Here is a 19,522-nt window from a genome sequence, read left to right as displayed (position 1 = left end):
ATTGAATGGGGATAGAAAGGAATATACCTTTTTCTCAGCAGTGCATGGCACATATTCAAAAATTGACCATGTATTAGGGCACAAAAACCTTATAGTCAAATGTAGAAAGGCAGAAATAGTAAATGCATCCTTCTCAGATCATGATGCAATAAAAATTACATGTAATAAAGAGCCATCGAAAGGTAGACTGAAACTTAATTGGAAACTAAATAATTTCATCCTAAAGAATGAATGGGTCAAACAACAAATTATAGAGACAATCAATAACTTCATCCAAAACAATGACAATAATGAGACAACATATGAAAACCTATGGTATGCAGCCAAAGGAGTGCTTAGGGGAAATTTTATATCTCTAAATGCTTACATGAATAAAAAAGAGAAAGAGGAGATCAACGAATTGGGCATGCAAATAAAAAAGTTGGAAAAAGAACAAATTAAAAATCCCCAACTAAATAAATACTAAATTGGAAATCGTGAAAATCAAAGGAGAAATTAATAAAATTGAGAGCAAGAAAACTATAGAATTAATCAATAAATCTAAGAGCTGGTTTTATGGGGGAAAAGCCCAATAAAATAGATAAACCTTTGGCTAATTTGATTTTTAAAAAAAGAAAGAAAGAAGAAAACCAAATTGCCAGTATCAAAAATGAAAAGGATGATTTCACCACTAATGAAGTGGAAATTAAAGCAATAATTAGGAACTGTTTTGCCCAAGTGTATGCCAATAAATTTGACAATCTAAATGAAATGGATAGATATTTACAAGAATACAAATTGCCCAGGTTAACTGAAGAGGAAGTAAAATCCTTAAATAAATATGGGCTTAGAAAAAGAAATTGAACAAGCCATTAATGAACTCCCTAAGAAAAAATCTCCAGGTCAGATGGGTTTACAAGTGAATTCTACCAAACATTTAAAGAACAATTAATTCTAGTGCTTTATAAATTATTTGGGAAAATAAGTGAAGAAGGAGTTCTACCAAATTCTTTTAATGACACAAATATGGTGTTGATACCAAACTCAAGCAGAACCAAAACAGAGAAAGAAAATTATAGACAAATTTCCCTAATGAATATTGATGCAAAAATCTTGAATAAGATATTAGCAAGGAGATTACAGCAAGTGATCACCAGGATAATACACTATGACCAGGTAGGATTTATACCAGGAATGCAGGGCTGGTTCAACATTAGGAAAACTATTAACATAATCAACCACATCAATAAGAAAACTAACCAAAATCATATGATTATCTCAATAGATGCAGAGAAAGCTTTTTGACAAAACACAGCACCCAATCCTAATAAAAACACTAGAGAGCATAGGAATAGGTGGAGCTTTCCTTAAAATAATAAGCAGTATCTACCTAAAACCATCAGCAAGCATTATATGTAATGGAGATAAGTTAGAGGCATTCCCAATAAGATAAGGGGTGAAACAGGGATGTCCATTATCACCTCTATTATTTAATATTGTACTAGAAATGTTAGCTTTAGCAATCAGAGAAGAGAAAGGAATTAAAGGAATTAGAATAGGCAAGGAGGAAACAAAACTATCACTCTTTGCAGATGATACGATGGTATACTTGAAACAATTAACAACTTTAGCAGAGTTGCAGGATATAAAATAAATCCACATAAATCATCAGCATTTCTTTACATGACCAACAAAGTCCAGCAGCAAGAGATAGAAAGAGAAATTCCATTTAAAGTAATGGTAGACAATATAAAATACTTGGGAATCTACTTGCCAAGACAAGCACAGGCACTCTATGAATACAATTACGAAACACTACACACAAATCAGGGCAGATCTAAATAATTGGAAAAATATCAATTACTCATGGATAGGCCGAGCTAATATAATAAAAATGACAATTCTACCTAATTAATTTACTTATTCAGTGCCATACCAGTCAGACTACCTAAAAATTATTTTATAGCATTAGAAAAAATAATAACAAAATTCATCTGCAAAAGGTCAAGAATATCAAGGGAACTAATGAAAAAAAATTCACAGGAAGGTGGGCTAGCTGTACCAAATATGAAGCTTTACTATAAAGCAGCAGTCATCAAAACTATTTGGTACTGGCTAAGAAATAGAGTGATGGATCAATGAAATAGGTTAGGCATAGGAGACATAGTAGTAAATGACACTAATATGTAATGTTAGATAAACCCAAAGACTCCAGCTTCTGGGATAGGAACTCAATATTTGACAGAGCGGGGCAGCTAGGTGGTGCAGTGAATAGAGCACCAGCCCTGGAGTCAGGAGGGCCTGAGTTCAAATCTGGCCTCAGATACTTGACATTTACTAGCTCTGTGACCCTGGGCAAGTCACTTAACCCCAATTACCTCACCAAAAAAAAAATTGACAGAAACTGCTGGGAAAACTGGAAGATGGTATGGCAGAAACTAGGTATAGACCAACATCTTACACCTTGTACTAAAATAAGGTCAAAATGGGTACATGATTTAGACATAAAAGGTGATAACCATAGGTAAATTAGGAGAGGAAGCAATTGTTTACCTCTCAGATTTATGGAAAGAAGAACAGTTTATGACTAAACAAGAGATAGAGGACATTATGCAATGCAAAATGGATGATATTGATTACATTAAATTAAAAAGGTTTTGTACAAACAGAAGCAGTGCATCCAAGATTAGAAGGGAGGCAGAAAGCTGGAAAATAATTTTTATAGCCAGTATTTCTGACAAAGGCCTCATTTCCAAAATATATCAGGAATTAAATGGTCAAAGGATATGAACAGACAGTTTTCTGATGAAGAAATCAAAGCTAATCTATTGTCGTATGAAAAAATGCTCTAAATCACTATTGATTAGAGAAATGCAAATTAAAACAACTCTGAGGTGCCACCCAACACCTATCAGATTGGCTAATATGACAAAAAAAGGAAAATAATAAATGTTGGAGAAGCTGTGGAAAAAAATGGAAAACTAATGCGTTGTTGTTGGAGCTGTGAACTGATCCAGCCATTCTGGAGAGCAGTTTGGAACTATGCCCAAAGTGCTATAAAGCTGTGCATACCCTTTGACCCAGCAATACCACTATTAGGTCTTTTTTCCCAAAGAGATCATAGAAAAGGGAAAAGGACCCACATGTACAAAAATATTTATAGCTGCTCTTTTTGTGGTGGCAAGGAATTGGAAATTGAGGGGATATCCATCAATTGGGGAATGGCTGAACAAGTTGTGGTATATGAATGTAATGGAATACTATTGTGCCATAAGAAACGATGAGCAGGCAGATTTCAGAGAAACCTGGAAGGACTTACATCATCTGGTGCGGAATGAGATGAGCAGAAGAACCAGGAGAACATTGTACACAGTATCAACAAAATTGTGTGTTGATCAACTGTGATAGACTTGACTCTCCTCATCAATATGGTGGTCCAAGATAGTTCCAAAGGACTCATGATGGAAAATGCTCTCCAATTCTGGGGGTGGGGGTTGGGGAAATAGCTATGGAATCCAGATGCAGATTGAACCATACCATCTCTATTTTTCTTTTTTTGAGGTTTTTCCTTTTTGCTCTGATTCTTCTTGCACGGTGTGACTAATGCAGAAATATGTTTAATGTGATTGTGCACATATAACCTATATTGGATTGGTTGCTGTCTTGGTGAGGGGGGAGGGACGGGAGGGAGGGAGAAAAATGTGAAACCAGAAGTCTTTTTTTGTTTGTTTGTTTGTTTGGTTTTTTATAGTAAGGCAATTGGGGTTAAGTGACTTGCCCAGGGTCACACAGCTAATAAGTGTTAAGTGTCTGAGGCCGGTTTTGAACTCAGGTACTCCTGACTCCAGGGCCGGTGCTCTATCCACTGCGCCATCTAGCTGCCCCTGAAACTAGAAGTCTTATAAAAACAAATGTTGCAAACTGTCTCTACATGTATCTGGAAAATAATAAAATACTTTTATGGGGAAAAAACCAGATTGTTTATCTGATACAAACGTAATATAAACATCACATGCTGATGTTACTGATCTATCCTCAAAAGAACCTATAATCTGTATTGTTTTTTTTTAATCGTGGTAATGGATCTGTAATGAACCATCCACATTATCTCATCAGTTGAGAAGCATACATGGGAAAACAGTAAAGCAGAGTTAGATGTATTTTACAGAATTTTAATTCCATGAAACAAGCGGGCTTTGGGGGAAATAAATCCATTGTGAGAAACAGGTGTAGACCACCTTCTCAAAATAAGTTCTTTCAGAGGCAGCTTTGGTATGACGAAAGCCTTTATTGCATTCTCATGAGAATGGGTACCCACAGTAAAACCAATTAGTGAGTGCCAGTGCTAAGAGTGCTCAGCCAGTACATTTCCTGAGCCCTGACTCAGTAAGTCCCTCCTTGAGTCATTACAGATTGCTAGGTTCAGGTTCACAATCTTCCCGGAAGAGTTCTAAATAAATTCTCCTTGATATGTTACCCTTCCCATCCACATATACCTTAATGCAATGCATGATAGAAAATGGGGTGGAAATTTTAGGCATGAGAGGAGAAGTTAACATTCATAAGTCTGTTGAGCAAGCACAGTAGTGACTAGGGTTGAGCTTTTACACACTTTTGCTAGGTCACCAGCGAGAGCCAACTCAAACTGGTTCCTATCTCTAACCCTGAAAATCTTACTTTTCTCTTTCTTGAGTTGATGTAGTTTACTAGATAATATTGTCTCTAACTGAGAGGAGTCCACTATTGTATGAGGTCGTTACTGTATTTTTCACATCCATGATTTTGGCTTTTATTAGCACTATAGTCTAAACAGTGAAATAAAACATTTATTTGTGAGTATATACATTGCTCTTGTAGGGAATATAACCAAATAAGGAAAAATTCTGAACATACATATCAAAAAAAGGATGCTTTTCCATAATACAACACAAAAATGATTCCTTTTGAAACCATGTCTCCATTTTAAAAAAATGTAAAATAAATTATACATATTACTTTCTTTTTTATTTCATTTTTCCTATTTATTTATTCATCTATTTGTTTATTCGTTAGTTCATTTATTCATTCATTCATTCATTCATTTATTCATTCATTTGGGCCTTGAGGGTTAAGTGACTTGCCCAGGGTCACACAGCTAGTGAGTGTCAAGTGTCTGAGGCCGGATTTGAACTCAGGTACTCCTGAATCTGGGGCTGGTGCTTTATCCACTGAGCCACCTAGCTGCCGCCCTCCTCCCCCATCCTTTTTTGATATCACTTGCTTACCCTTATTCCTGATTGCAAATTGCCCCCCCCCCAGCCATGAACTAGGAAGAAAAAAAAAGACCTTTTGTGTAATATAATCAAGCAAAAGCAATCCATACAAGTGACCATGTCAAAAAAAAAATGCATTTGTCCACACTGTGAGATTAAAATTGGATATTAGATCATAAATCTCCCTTACTTAACCTTTCCCTTAATTTATCTCCCAGACTAGTAAATGGAAGAAGCTTCTGGTTTTCTAGTTAGAGCTTTTATTGTATGGTAGTCACAAGGTGATGTTGATTAGAAGGATAGGAAAGGGGGGCAGCTAGATGGCGCAGTGGTTAAAGCACCGGCCCTGGATTCAGGAGTACCTGAGTTCAAATCCGGCCTCAGACACTTGACACTTACTAGCTGTGTGACTGTGGGCAAGTCACTTAACCCCCCATTGCCTAAAAAAACCAAGAAGGATAGGAAAGTAGAAATACAATACAAATCGTCTTAAGTCTAGGCTTAGTCTATATTCCGTATAAAACTCACCAAAACCCAAGGCCACCTTTGGGGAGAGAGACCGAGTCAAGCGCGTGCTGTTAACCGAGAGCCGGGCTGAGTCAAACTCCAGTCAGCGTCTGTCTGTGCAGTGCAGCCAGGAGACCAGCAGAGCAGGAAAAAAAAAGGCCCCACTTCCGTTCTCCCCTTGCCTTTTAAGCTCGCACCCCAGAAGTCGAGTGCTCAGCAGGCAATCTTGCGTGGTCGCAGGCGGACTGGTGTGCGTAGCTCGTGGTGTTGGTCTCCTCCCCAAAAGGGGGGTCCTAAAAAAAAACCTGGCATCTCTCCATTATCTAACCAACTGTTAAAACTTTTTACCACATTCCCCCCTTTTGTTCCTCAAGAAACAAAATATTTCCTTGATGGAACAGTAAAAATAATATAATAACTATTGCTAACTAATAATATGTGAACAACAATATAGAAAAGGAAGAGAGGAAAGGTTTGTCCTCATGAACCGACGCTTTGACATTAGTCTTGCAAAGGGAGAGCCTCTGCAGAGAGTACATGTTACAGATAGTGGATGTTATAACAGAAAGGAGATAGTAAAAACTAACAAAACATATAAAGTCTCTGAGTTCTCTTGTCTTCTTGAAGTGGTAAGATGTCATCAGGAGGAAACTGGATTCTGGTCTGGAAAACTGGATTCTGGACTCTGGTCTGGAAAGCTGGATTATCTTCTTTAACTGTTTGAATTGCTGTATTTTTACTAAACCTTAGCATAGCATTGTCAATGATCAAATTAATAAATTCCATTACAACACCCTGTGTTCGCTACCTCACTGTCTGGTAATGGGTAACATGCTTCATCACAAATCCTCTAGAGGCATGGTAAATACTTTGATTTAGGGTTCTTAAGACTTTCATCTTTGTTTTGCTTTACAGTATTGTCCTTATATAAATTGTTCTGGTTCTGTTTACTTTTACTCTATATCATTTCACTATCCAACATACTCTGAAATCATCTTTTTCATTATTTATTATGGCACAGTAATATCCCCTAACAGTTTTATAACACAGTTATGTTCAACTATTCCCCAATTGCTTAAAGGACAATAATCTAAGGCATTCCATTCAGTTCTAGTTCCTCTCCTCCTTCCTCCCTCTAGCTCCACCAGGAATCTCCCTTTAAGAATAGTAAGTTTGTTTTTCTTGTGACTGAGCCTTCTTTGGTATTATCTTCCTTCTTAACCCCCTCCCCGATGCCCACTTGTCTTCTTGTTGAGTTTGATGTATTTCTTTACCAAGTTGCACATGTATGTGTTTGTCCATTTCAGATAAGAATGAAGTTCACTTGATAAACACTCTCCCTACCCCCTCCACCCCATAAAAGAAAAATTTTAAAATCGGACTTCTTTTCTGGAATGAAGGGAGGGCCAAAAAATTTTGTGTGGATTTTCCAGATTGTAGGAGTGCTGTGATCCTAACCCCCACAATGTCGAAGGAATGACTATAATCCTGACTGTTGTTCCTTGATACTTGAACTACATCTTTCTGGATGACTTTACTATATTTTCTTTGATATGGAATTTTGGCTCTGGATCTTTTTTGCTGTAGATTTTGGTTCTGACATCCTTTGGATTTTTCTTTTTTGGCTTTCTTCTAGTAAGTAATCAGTTAATTCTTCCTATCTTGACTTTGCCCTCTGGTTTTTGTAATTTTATTTTTTTGCTGGGCAATTGGGGTTAAGTGATTTGCCCAGGGTCACACAGCTAGTAAGTGTTAAGTGTCTGAGGCCGCATTTGAACTCAGGTCCTCCTGAATCCAGGGCCAGTGCTCTATCCACTGCGCCATCTAGCTGCCCGCCCTCTGGTTTTAATATATCTGGACAGTTTTCAATTATTATTTCCTGAAATATAGTGTCCAGACTTTCTGTTTTAGTTATGATTTTCCAAGAGTCTAATGACTTTTAAATTATCTCTCCTTGTGGCCTGTTTTCCAGGACAGTGTTTTTGTGTGTGTGTGTGTGTGTGTGTGTGTGTGTGTGTGTGTGTGTGTGTGTGTGTGTGTGTGTTTTATATGTTCCATTTTCTTCTGCTTTTCAGTCTTTTGATTTTCTTCTAATATTTCTTGATATTTCATGGAATCTATTTGGATTTTGATTTGATCTTTTCTAGTTTTCCATTTCTTGTGAGAGTTACTTAATGTCTTTCCAATTATTTCCTCAAGAGCTTCTACTTCATTTTAAGAATCTTACTTTATTTCTTCCAGGTATTTGTATAGTCCTTGAGGAAATAGCTATTTTTCTGGTTAGGCATAGCATACAGCTGTAGTCCATGCTATGGGGGAGACTGAGACTAGTGGATCACTTGAGTTTGAGAATTCTGAGCTTCAGTAGGACTATCAGATATCTGTATTAAAATTGGTACCAACCTGGTGAGCCCCTGGAAGCTCAACAGACAGTCAAAGAAGGGATGAATGAACCATCTCAGGTCAAAGCTTTTATGCTGATCAGCAGTATATTCAGGCAAGGAATGGCCCTTATACTTTTTGTGTGTGTGTGTGTGTGAGGCAGTTGGGGTTAAGTGACTTGTCTAGGGTCACACAGGTAGTAATTGTTAAGTGTCTGAGGTTGGATTTGAATCCAGGGCCGGTGCTCTATCCACTGCACCACCTAGCTGCTGGCCCTTATACTTCTAACCTAGGCAAGATAGGAAAACTCTCAAAGAATCCATTTTTTTTGCTTTTAAGTCTCTGCTTACAGTTAATAGAATTTCAGTTGCAATAATTTTTGAGACCAATTGCTTTTTTCTTTGACTACTCATCTTTCTACCTCTTGTTCCTGAATTATATTTTTGTGTCTGGACCAGGCCCCTCCCTGTTCTTAGCTTTGAGTTAGATAGTCAGCCTTGCTTTGTCTCACTCTGGATCCCCTGGGTCTTTGAAGTTCATAGTGCTTCAGGGATCATAAGATCTTCAGGGCCTTTTCTGGTGTCTCAGGACAGTGTTAGGGATCTCAGAGTCCAAGATACCTGTGCTTTCCTGATCTGGGCACTGTGCTGGTTGCTGCCCCCTGCTGTTCTCCTGTAGTTCCGAGGTTCCTTCCCCTCTTACTGCTTCTGGACAGAGAGCCCCTTGCAGGCTACAGGGTCCCATCAGGTCATCTCTGTTTTCTCCAAAGTTAAAAGATCATTATTTTTTAATTGCCAAATCTTAGGGCCTTTTCTTAGTCCTAATCATTCTTGACCTGTCTTCTCTATTTGACATCATGACTGCCTTCTTCTCTTGTATACTCTCTTTGTGGGTTTTCATTGCACTACTTTCTCCTGGTTCAGCTGCTACATATCTGACCTCTCTTTTTCATGCTTCTTTGCTGGTTCAAAAGCTACAATATGCCCACTAACTATGGGTGACCCTAAAGATTCTGGCCTGGGCATTTTTTTCTTCTCACTCTACTCTCTGCTTTGATAACATCAACATCTACCATCTGCTTAACTATCATCCCTGTGCATATGACTCCCAGATCTACATATCCAAGCCCTAGTCTCTCCTCCGAGCTTTGGTCCTGTATCACTGGTTGCCTTTTGGACATTTCATATTGAATATTCTAGAGATATCTGAAAGTCAACATGTCAAAGACTGAAGTCAATATCTTTGCCCTTGAACTCTCCCCTTTCTCATGCTTCCTTATTTGTTTCGAAGGTACTACCATCATTGCAGATTTCAGGTAATCTTAGTATGCTTTCTTTCACTTCTTTCATTTTAGAATACTTTCTTTTACTTAGCATTACTTTCTCTCACTCCATCTATCCTGTCAGTTGCTGAATCTTTCTGTTTCTACTTCACACCATCTCTCACATCCTGTGCCTTTTCTCCACTTACACAACTCCCAACTTATTGCACCCCCTATCCCCTTTCATCTGTGTTATTGCCACAGCTTCCTAATCAGCCTTCCTGCCACAAATCTCTCACCACTCCAATCTGTGCTACACACTGCTGCCAAAGTCATTTTCCTTACCACAGACTTGATCCTGTGCTTGCCCTTCTCAGTCAACTGCATTGGTTTCCCATTGCCCCATCTCCTTAGCTTATAAAGGTCTACACAGCCTGGTCCTAACCTCTTTTTAGCCTCACTGAACAGTACTCTCCTTTCCATATTCTTTGATCCCAGTAAAATCTGGTTTTCCCTCTTTAATATGCATGGCATTCCATTTTCCATGTCTGGAATTCACTTCTTCCTTACTTTTACCTCAGAGTTCTTCTCTTCCTTTAAGATGCAGCCCAGGCACTATCTTCTGCATGAAGCCTTTTCTGGTACCCTCCCAATTGCTAATGCCCTCCCTCCTAAACCACCTTCTGTTTACCTACTTTGTATATATTTAAATTTACTAACTTTATGCTGCATACATTTTTTAGATTCCTATCTCCCCCATCAAACTATAAATTCATTCTGAGCAAGGATTTAAAAAAAAAATTTATTCTTTGTACCTGTATCCCCAGTACCTAGCATAGTGCCTGGCAGAAAGTAGTCTTTTAATAAACACTTGATGATTAATTGTTCATCCCATTCCCATTCACAGTTGCAATATTTGATTGTATATTCCCCTCTTTTTTCTATATCCTGCATGTTCCCTCTTTTTTACAGGTTCAATTTACCCTTTTATTTCTTCCTTTTAACCTCCTCTTCACTATTCAAGTTTATGGTTTGTTTGGCTTATGACTAATTCCTCTCTGAATCGACTTTTTCTTTTATTCCCCTCTTCCCCTCTTCCTTTTCCTATCTATATCCCTGTTGAGTTTGAATGTATTCTTACATCAAATTCAGTGAGCACTTGTGCATGCACACCAGTGTGTGTTCATGTTCTACCCACTTTTCACCGGCTTAGATGTAAGTGAAGTTCAAGTGAAACCTACTCCTTCTACTCCTTCTTTGTATATATTTCTAATTTATTGATTATTGGTTAATTCTGGATAAAGGAATTGGACCTCCAAGAGGTATAGCTACTTGCTTAAAAATCTGATGGTATGGGGGCAGCTAGGTGGCGCAGTGGATAAAGCACCTGGATTCAGAAGGACCTGAGTTTAAATCCGGCCTCAGATACTTGATGCTTACTAGCTGTGTGACCCTGGGCAAGTCACTTAACCCTCACTGCCCTGCCAAAAAAAAAAAAGAAAGAAAGAAAAGAAAAGAAATGATCTAGATTAAAAAAAATCTGATGATACATTGTTTACCTTTTCCCCTATTTGTTTCCTGTTTGTTTTTGTATTACTGCTTAAGTGACTGCAGTCTGAAGAGCAGAAAAAAAGTATTCCTATTCCAAAATCTTTCCCTCATTGGCCTGTAGGAGTTTGAAATTTCCCAAAATCTGTTTTATTGATTAAGGTCACAAATTCATAAGTCCTTGTAAAAATACAGGTTACTTGGGCAGCTAGGTGGCACAGTGGATAAAGCATCGGCCCTGGATTCAGGATGGCCTGAGTTCAAAGCCAGCCTCAGACACTTGACACTTACTAGCTGTGTGACCCTGGGCAAGTCACTTAACCCTCATTGCCCCCAACCCCCCCCCCCCCAACAAAACAAAACAAAACAGGTTACTTGAGAAGGTAAATGCTAACAAATTTACATAATATATTAGATGATATAAAGTCATAGTTTTATGTCACCCAAAAGAGAAGCTATAATGTTGACAAAGTGAACCACACCAAATACATTTTTTTTAAGTGAGGCAATTGGGGTTAAGTGATTTGCCCAGGGTCACACAGCTAGTTAAATATTAAGTGTCCGAGGCTGGATCTGAACTCAGGTACTCCTGACTCCAGAGTCGGTGCTCTATCCCAAATACATATATTTTAATGAGAGGTTGTAGAAAAGTCTGAATTCTGAAATGTGAATTTCAGGTGTGATGTTGGGGGGGGGGGGTGGGGAGGAGAGAAGAGAGTTCCAGGCAGTCAGAAGTATGAAGCCATTCAGTGTTTTCAGTGAAAGGGGATACCAAAATCAATTCTGTCTTCCCATCTCAAAATATTGGCATTTTAGAAAACAAATAAATATAATTACTTTTGCAGCAAATACTTTTGAAAGAACTTCAATTGAGTTTTATTCTTATGAACTTAACATTTGCAGCATCATCCTTTTTGATTATTTATCATACAGACCTTTCACTTTTATTTGGGTGAAAAATACCAGTGACTCAGAAAAGAGCCTTGTTTTCTTTCTTTCTTGCTCAGCATGTCAAAATCAAATGGTTTTCCAATATCAAAACATTGCTCACCCATAGCTATGTAAGTTTTATGCAATTGTTTCAAAAAAATCCAATTAAAATGGGCATATTGCTGGGGATAAAGAATTTAAATAATAACCAATAGCTATCAAATAGTTCATATTTATTTTCTTACTCTTGGCCAGACCACAAGTTTGAGATTTTTCATAGGAAAGGTAGATTAAAGCTGATTCTTTGCATGCCCATCAACACAATTTTTTTCCACAAAATACAAATTATATAAACTTAATTTCTTTTTCTATTTTATGATCTCTTGGCTTAATATTGCAAAATAAAACTTGAAAGTATACTAAAAACAATCTTCAAACTTTTCCAAATGTAATAGAAGACTGTTGTTTTGTCCCCCAATTATTTATCAGCCAACCAACAAGCATTTATTAAGCATCTTCTATATGCCAAGAATTGTGCTAGGGTATATGATCAGAACTTGTAGAATTTATCCTAGGGAGCTTACATTCTGTTTGAGAGGACAATGTATTCATAAACAAGTATGCAAAAAAGAAAAACTATGATTTTGGGGGAGGGGAAGGAGGAAGAAGATAAGGGCATTAGTATCTGCTGGCATCAGGAAAGGCTTCATGTAGGAGGTGGTGCTTGAGCAGAGTTTTTTGTTTTTTGTTTTTTAAAGTGAGGCAATTGGGGTTAAGTGACTTGCCCAGGGTCACACAGCTAGTAAGTGTTAAGTGTCTGAGACCGGATTTGAACTCAGATACTCCTGACTCCAGGGCCGGTGCTCTATCCCCTGCACCACCTAGCTGCCCCATTGAGCAGAGTTTTGAAAAGAAACAAGGTATTGATTCTAAGAGGTAAAGGTGAAATGAGAATTCATTCCAGGCATGAGGGAAAGCCAGTGCAAAGACACAGATGAAGTATTATGTATGTATGAGGAATTGCAAATAGGTCGGTTTGGATAAATTGTAGAATGTGGGAGGGGCATAATAAATAATATGCTCCAAAGGTAGGTTTTGGTCAGGTTACAAAATGTTTTTTAAAAGCCAGAGGAACTTATATTTGATCCGAGGGGCAGCTGAGAACCATTGAAGCTTATTGAGTAGAGGAGTGACATGATCAGACCTGAACTTTAGGAAAAATCACCTTAGTATCTATATGGTTTGGAGAGTAGAGACTGGGAAAACAATCATGAGATTATTGTAGTTGGCAAGGCAAGAGGTGATGAGGGTGGGGAAAGGGGTTGTTGACCAGGTAAATAGAAAAGGGATTAGATGTAAGAGACTGTAGAGATAGAAACAAGATACCTGGGATGAAGGTAAGTGAACCTGAGCTGATATGGGGCTATACCAGGATTGTGGCAGTATCAGAGGAGAGAAGGGAGCATATAAGAGTGATGTTATGAAGGTAAAATTGTCAATCCTTTGCAACAGATTGGATAAGAAGAAAGAGAGTAAGGAGTTAAGGATGGGACCTATCTTGTGAGCCTGAGTGACTGGAAGGGTTGTTGTGCCCTTGAAAATGATAAGGAAGTTGGAAGAGAGGAGGACCTTGGAGGAGAGGGTCATGATGGAGATAACAAGTTTAGTTTTGGACATGTTGAGTTTATGATGTCTTTGGGACATCCAGTTTGAGATATTGGGTAGGCAGTTGAAGATGTGAATCTGGAGGTTAGGAGAAAGGTTAGAGCAATAAAATTTTTAAAGAAATATAACAAATTAGAAAGATATTTAGGAAAAGAGAATGATTCTCAATAATTGTTACTCAATTATCCATCTAACAGCATTGTGAGATTCATATAATGATAAAGCAGGGATATTGTCGATTTTTTGTTTGTTTTCATCTCCTTCAAGGACAAAGTAGATCCTTTCTACCCAGGTTAAAAGGGGTTTTAAAAAACCATCAAAATACCTAAATTTCACAGTGCACAATCCAGATCTCCTGTTTTTTTCTTAAAACTGAAATTATAATTATGAATAAAACTGATAAGTAAAGAAATTAAGCTAATAAAACTAAATAATATACTTCTTAGAATTGCATTACTAAAATACAGCTTTGGACATTTCCAGAGGCAGCATTTAAAGGTCTGGTTTGTTCTGAATCCAACCCATGCCTTTCCTAGAAATTACCCAGACTTAGATTCTGTCTTGGAACTAGCTTAATCTCAATCAGAATCTCTAGCTCAGCTCATTCAGAAGACTCAAAAAATTATAGATTCCCATCTAAAAGAGACCTCTGAAGCCATCTAATCAAATTCCTTCATTTTACAGATGAGTAAACTGAGGCTCAAAGAGGGGAAATGAGTTGCTTAAAGGTCACATAGATGTGGCAAGTATTAGAGGTGGGATTTAAAAGTAGTTCCTCAGATTTCATACGTGGCACTTCTTCCAGTTCACCACAGCAAAAATCTTCTCTGTTTCTCCCTAGTATTTCTAGATAAGGCTTACCTCTTTAGGATTCTCACCCAGAGAACTTATCCAGGACCAGATCAACCTCTAGGGTAGAAAAGCAAGGTGCTGTTCACTTTAATGCATAACTCACATTTATATGATTCTTTAAATTTAGTCAAGTACTTTCCTTACAACAATCTACCCTGTGAGCTTGGAAGTATCAGTTTTATTGTCATTTACATATGAGGAAACTGAGGCTCTTATTTGCCTGTAATCAAGGTGTTATTAAGCAGTTGAGCTAGCAGATTAACTCACATTTCCTGGCTCCCACATCCAACATTGTATTCATTTTGCCAGGATGCCTCTCTATCAAACTTAATTTTATAGGAGCATGATTGTCACAGTTATACTTCTACAATAGAGTTGCTACTGAAGTTCTCAGCACCAGGGATAAAATATTATGTGCAAGAAAAGGCTTTTTAAAGATTATACTTATGAAGTTATGGGTTTTTTTGTATTACAAGTTTACATTCATTTTGTGTATACTTTCAATTCTGTCCCCTCCCCTCCAATTATTCATTTATGTTACTTCATCCTAAGCTCGATCTCTTTTTAAAAAACAATTGAATTTATATCTTTCAATAATTCAATTAATGAATACTACATCAGTCTTAGGATTGATTCACTGATTCCTTTGAATAGGGGTTCTTAATTTTGTGTGTGTCATAGACTCCTTTGGCAGTTTCTTAAAACCTAAGGACCCTTCTCAAAATAATATTTGTTGCTTACATTCATAATTGAAGGAAATGTTAAATTTCATTTAGAGGTTAGTAAACATAAAACTTGGATTTTTGTTTTATATCAACCTCCTGAAGCCTGTCCGTGCACCAGGTTTCTGGAGGATCTCATCTGAATGTGATAAAATTATGATCTTACCTTGTACTAATTACTTTATAATAAATTCCTGTGATCTTGAAAAGTGCTAGATTAAAAGTTCTGAAGGCTGCATTTATGGGAAAGGTAGAAACAGAATATATAATGTTATTTCCTTTTCCTGCAGTAAGTATCACCTAATGATTATTATACATTTTAATAAACTATTGTCAGGATCACTTCTACTACTTTAACTTGTGGTATCAATTCAAGCTTTTTTTTTTTTCTTTCTTTCTTTCTTTTTTTTGGTTGCAGGGGCAGTGAGGGTTACATGACTTGCCCAAGGTCACACAGCTAGTAAGTGTCAAGTGTCTGAGACCAGATTTGAACTCAGGTCCTCCTGAATCCAGGGCTGGTGCTTTATTCACTGAGCCACCTAGCTGCCCCCAGAATTCAAGCTTTTTAATACTACCTTATAAGTGTTCATTTTATAGTTATCCTAAAGCAAGTGAGGCCTTTATTTTGATACATTTATATCTATAAAGAGTTTTGCAGCTAGCTTCCTAATAGCCTCCAAGACATCCAGTAATAATGCTATTAGTTGGTGATAGAATTTGATTATTTTATATCGTACCATTTCTTACATATTCGTTATTTTTGTCTCTCTCAATGTTAATATTTGGGTTTTACAGTTTGAAGAGATTTTTGACTTCTGCTTTGCTGCCTTGCCTGTTATATAAGCAATGTTCATTAGTCATCCAACTTTGAAGCACTCTTGTCACGCATTAGGAAAACCCTAACAGCAATTTCTTCTTTCTCTTTTTCCTGATTTATAACAGAGGAAGAAGAGGAACAGGTGCCTACTGATGGAGGCACATCAGCAGAGGCCATGCAGGTTCCTTTGGAAGAAGAAGGAGAGATGGAGGAGGATGAAGCCATTAATGACGAGAATTTCTTGAGCAAAAGACCATTAGATAGCCCTGAAGCTGAAGAAATGCCCGCCATGAAACGACCACGGCTAGCAAGTACTAAAGGGGACACCCTTGATGTGGTATTGGAACCACGAGAACCACTTAGTTCAATAAATACTCAAAAGGTTCCACCAATGCTTTCTCCAGTTCATGTACAGGACAGTACAGACTTAGTCCCTCCCTCACCAGAACCACCAATGTTGGCTCCAGTTGCAAAATCACAGATGCCAGCTCCAAAAACATTAGAAGCAAAAACATTAACACCCAAAACCAAGGCCAAAACTAGCTCTCCTGGACAAAAGACAAAATCACCTAAAACCTCTCAATCACCAGCAATGGTTGGAAGTCCTATCCGTTCACCAAAAACTGTATCCAAAGAGAAAAAATCACCTGGACGTGCTAAGAGCCCCAAGAGTCCTAAGAGTCCCAAAGCTCTAATCCATACTTCTCAAGCACCAGTCAAAGCTGAAACACCAAACAGAACTCCTTTGGCTGCATTAAGTGACAAAATTGGTAAAGAGAATATCCAAGTAAAGCAAACTCAAACACCACCTGATTCTGGGAAACTGAACAGTGAGAATCAAACAAAAAAGGTTGTTGTAACCGACAAAACTATTGATGACTCAATTGATGCTGTGATTGCACGAGCTTGTGCTGAACGTGAACCAGATCCCTTTGAATTTTCTTCAGGCTCAGAATCAGAAGGAGAAATTTTTACCAGCCCTAAGAGAATTTCTGTTTCAGAGACTACTACTCCCAAAGCTTCAGTATCTTCCAACAATTTCAATAAGGCCGGCTCCACCCCTATTCCTCCTTCAGGGGGAACTTCAAGCTCAGATATTTCATGGACAATGGATGATTCCATTGATGAGGTTATTCGAAAAGCAAACATGGGAACTCCTTCCAATATCCCCAGCAATTTTTCATATTTCTCTTCTCCTTCTGCTTCTCCTCCTACCCCAGAACCTCTTCTCAAAGTATATGAAGAGAAAACCAAATTGGCTTCCTCAGTGGAAGTGAAAAAGAAATTGAAAAAGGAGCTTAGGACAAAAATGAGAAAGAAAGAGAAACAGAAAGAGAGAGACAAGGAGAAAGAGAAGGAGAAAGAAAAGGGCAGGGAGAAAAGCAAAGAGAAAGAAAGACTCAAGGAGAAAGAGAAGGAAGTCAACCGGGAAACAAAGTTTCCTTGGAAGGAACTTATTAAAGATGAAGATTCAGATCCCTACAAATTCAAAATAAAAGACTTTGATGATGTTGATACAAAAGCGAGGTTGAAGGATGGCATTATGAAGAGGGAGAAAGAGAAGCACAAAGATAAAAAGAAAGAAAAAGAGAGAAGCAAAAAAGAGAAAGAGAAGAAGGAGAAAGAGAAAGTAAAAGATAAAGGAAAGGAAGATAAGATAAAAGCTCCATCAACGCCACTTGTATTACCTCCTAAAGAGATGGCTTTGCCCATGTTCACTCCTCCAGCAGCAATGAGGTTACAATCGATGCTGCCTTCCTTGTCCCCAATTCTTCCTGAAAAGTTGTTTGAGGAAAAAGAAAAGCCTAAAGAGAAAGATAAGAAGAAGGACAAAAAGGAGAAGAAGAAAAAGAAGGAGAAAGAGAAGGAAAAGGAAAAGGAGAAGAAAGAGAAGGAAAAAGAGAAAAAGGAAAAGGAGAAAAAAGAAAAGGAAAAGGAAAAACACAAACACGAAAAGGTAAGCCATTTTTATGACCTTATACATTATCTGAACAAAAGCCTATTGAAAACTGCAGATAAACAGTCATAGCAGTTAGACACACATACCTGTGTATATATGCATATTGATATGCACATACACACAGAGGTATTTATGTGTAAATTTACGTGAAAAGTAAATATATAAGAAAAAGAAATGTGTGAGTGTGTATATACACATTTATTTTGAGTGTAAACTAGCCATTCTTACTAGAAGAGTTAGTTTTAAAATAGGGAAAAAATAAGTTCACAGTTTATTTTTTAGGTTGACTTACTTAACATTTGAAGACTATAACCTGTTATTACTGAGTATCCTTAGATAAATGACTTAACCTTCCTATGCCTCAGTTTCCTCTTCTGCAGAATGAAGGGGATGAATTAGCCTCTGAGGTCCCTTTCACCTCTACACATATTATTCTGTGATTTCCTTAACTTGTGACTGGGCCTTCTATACATTGAAAAATATATGAAAATTTATAACCCAAATACAAAAACATTATTGTCGTAATAGTCAGTTCTATCTATGTTAATCACTCATTTCTAGGTTAAAATAAAAAAGGCCTTAGTCTGACATTTAGGGCCCTTCTACAAGCTGGCTTCTGGCTACTTTGCGAGTCCTATTCCGTACTAATTCCCTTCCCAAAGTCTATATTTTAGCCAAATTGGGCTGTTAATTGTTTCCAAAATTTAGTAGTCTACCATCTACCTCTATTCATTTATGAAGGCCCATACCTGGAATATATTCTGTTATTGCCACTCAGTTCAGGTACAACCTCTTCCTTGAAGCTTTTCCTGAGATCTCTAGCTGTTAGTACTCCCTCAACTTAAAGCTTACATACTTCCATAGATTTTGTATCTCTCCTCCTGCCTATCTGCATTATCCTATCAGTATAGAATCATATAGAATCTTAGATTCTGGTGTTAACATCTGGACATATATGGGGAAGCTAGCTGGCGCAGTGGATAGAGCACCGGCCCTGGAGTCAGGAGTGCCTGAGTTCAAATCCGGCCTCAGACACTTAACAGTTACTAGCCGTGTGATCCTAGGCAAGTCACTTAACCCCAATTGCCTCACTCCCCAACCCCCCCCCCCCAAAACAAATAAAATATCTGGACATATATTTTTCATAGTAATAAACATTTGCATCAAACTTGTTGAAGGTGAAGAACTCTGATAGAAAAAAGTCTTTTGACTTGGTGACTAACACAATTGGTTTCATTTTAAGTTAATTACCCAATTAACATTTCATCTTGGATGAAATTTAATGATCTCTTGCTAATCACATGGCTTCTTCTCTAGCCACTAAACTCTTGGGGTATCTAGCAGGTACTCATACTTTTGCTGCCATTTTTGTTTTCTGTTAAGGAGTATGAATAAGTCATTTTGAATATAATTTTGATGTTAGTCCCTAAATGGGATTCAGTTGTCTTACCTCTCCATGCTTTTCCTCAACATATAGTAAGAAAAATGCTTTGTAAACCGTAAAGTACTATATCAATTTGAATGATTATTTTTATCATCCTCATCATGCTTATTCCATAGGTCTTCATAATTTAAGCAAAGTATCGCACAATAATTTTAAATGCATACCAGGTCCGGAAGGCATAAATAAGTGTGAGACAAGTGTCA

At 37.5% G+C, this 19,522-nt stretch overlaps 1 protein-coding gene across 1 annotated transcript in view; it reads left to right on the top strand.

Annotated features, from left to right (window-relative positions):
• Window positions 1-19,522, top strand: part of TAF3 (TATA-box binding protein associated factor 3) — a 237,466-nt gene that overhangs the window by 131,158 nt on the left and 86,786 nt on the right. The window contains exon 3 of the mRNA XM_043968329.1: window positions 16,041-17,872. Coding sequence (XP_043824264.1) covers window positions 16,041-17,872 — 1,832 coding nt within the window. The remainder of the gene's footprint in view (window positions 1-16,040; window positions 17,873-19,522) is intronic.

Source organism: Dromiciops gliroides, chromosome 5 (assembly GCF_019393635.1).
Source record: "Dromiciops gliroides isolate mDroGli1 chromosome 5, mDroGli1.pri, whole genome shotgun sequence".
In the NCBI taxonomy this organism is placed as follows: domain Eukaryota; kingdom Metazoa; phylum Chordata; class Mammalia; order Microbiotheria; family Microbiotheriidae; genus Dromiciops; species Dromiciops gliroides.
The sequence above is the reverse complement of the archived record's forward strand: the minus strand, read 5'-3'. Positions and strand labels throughout refer to the sequence as shown.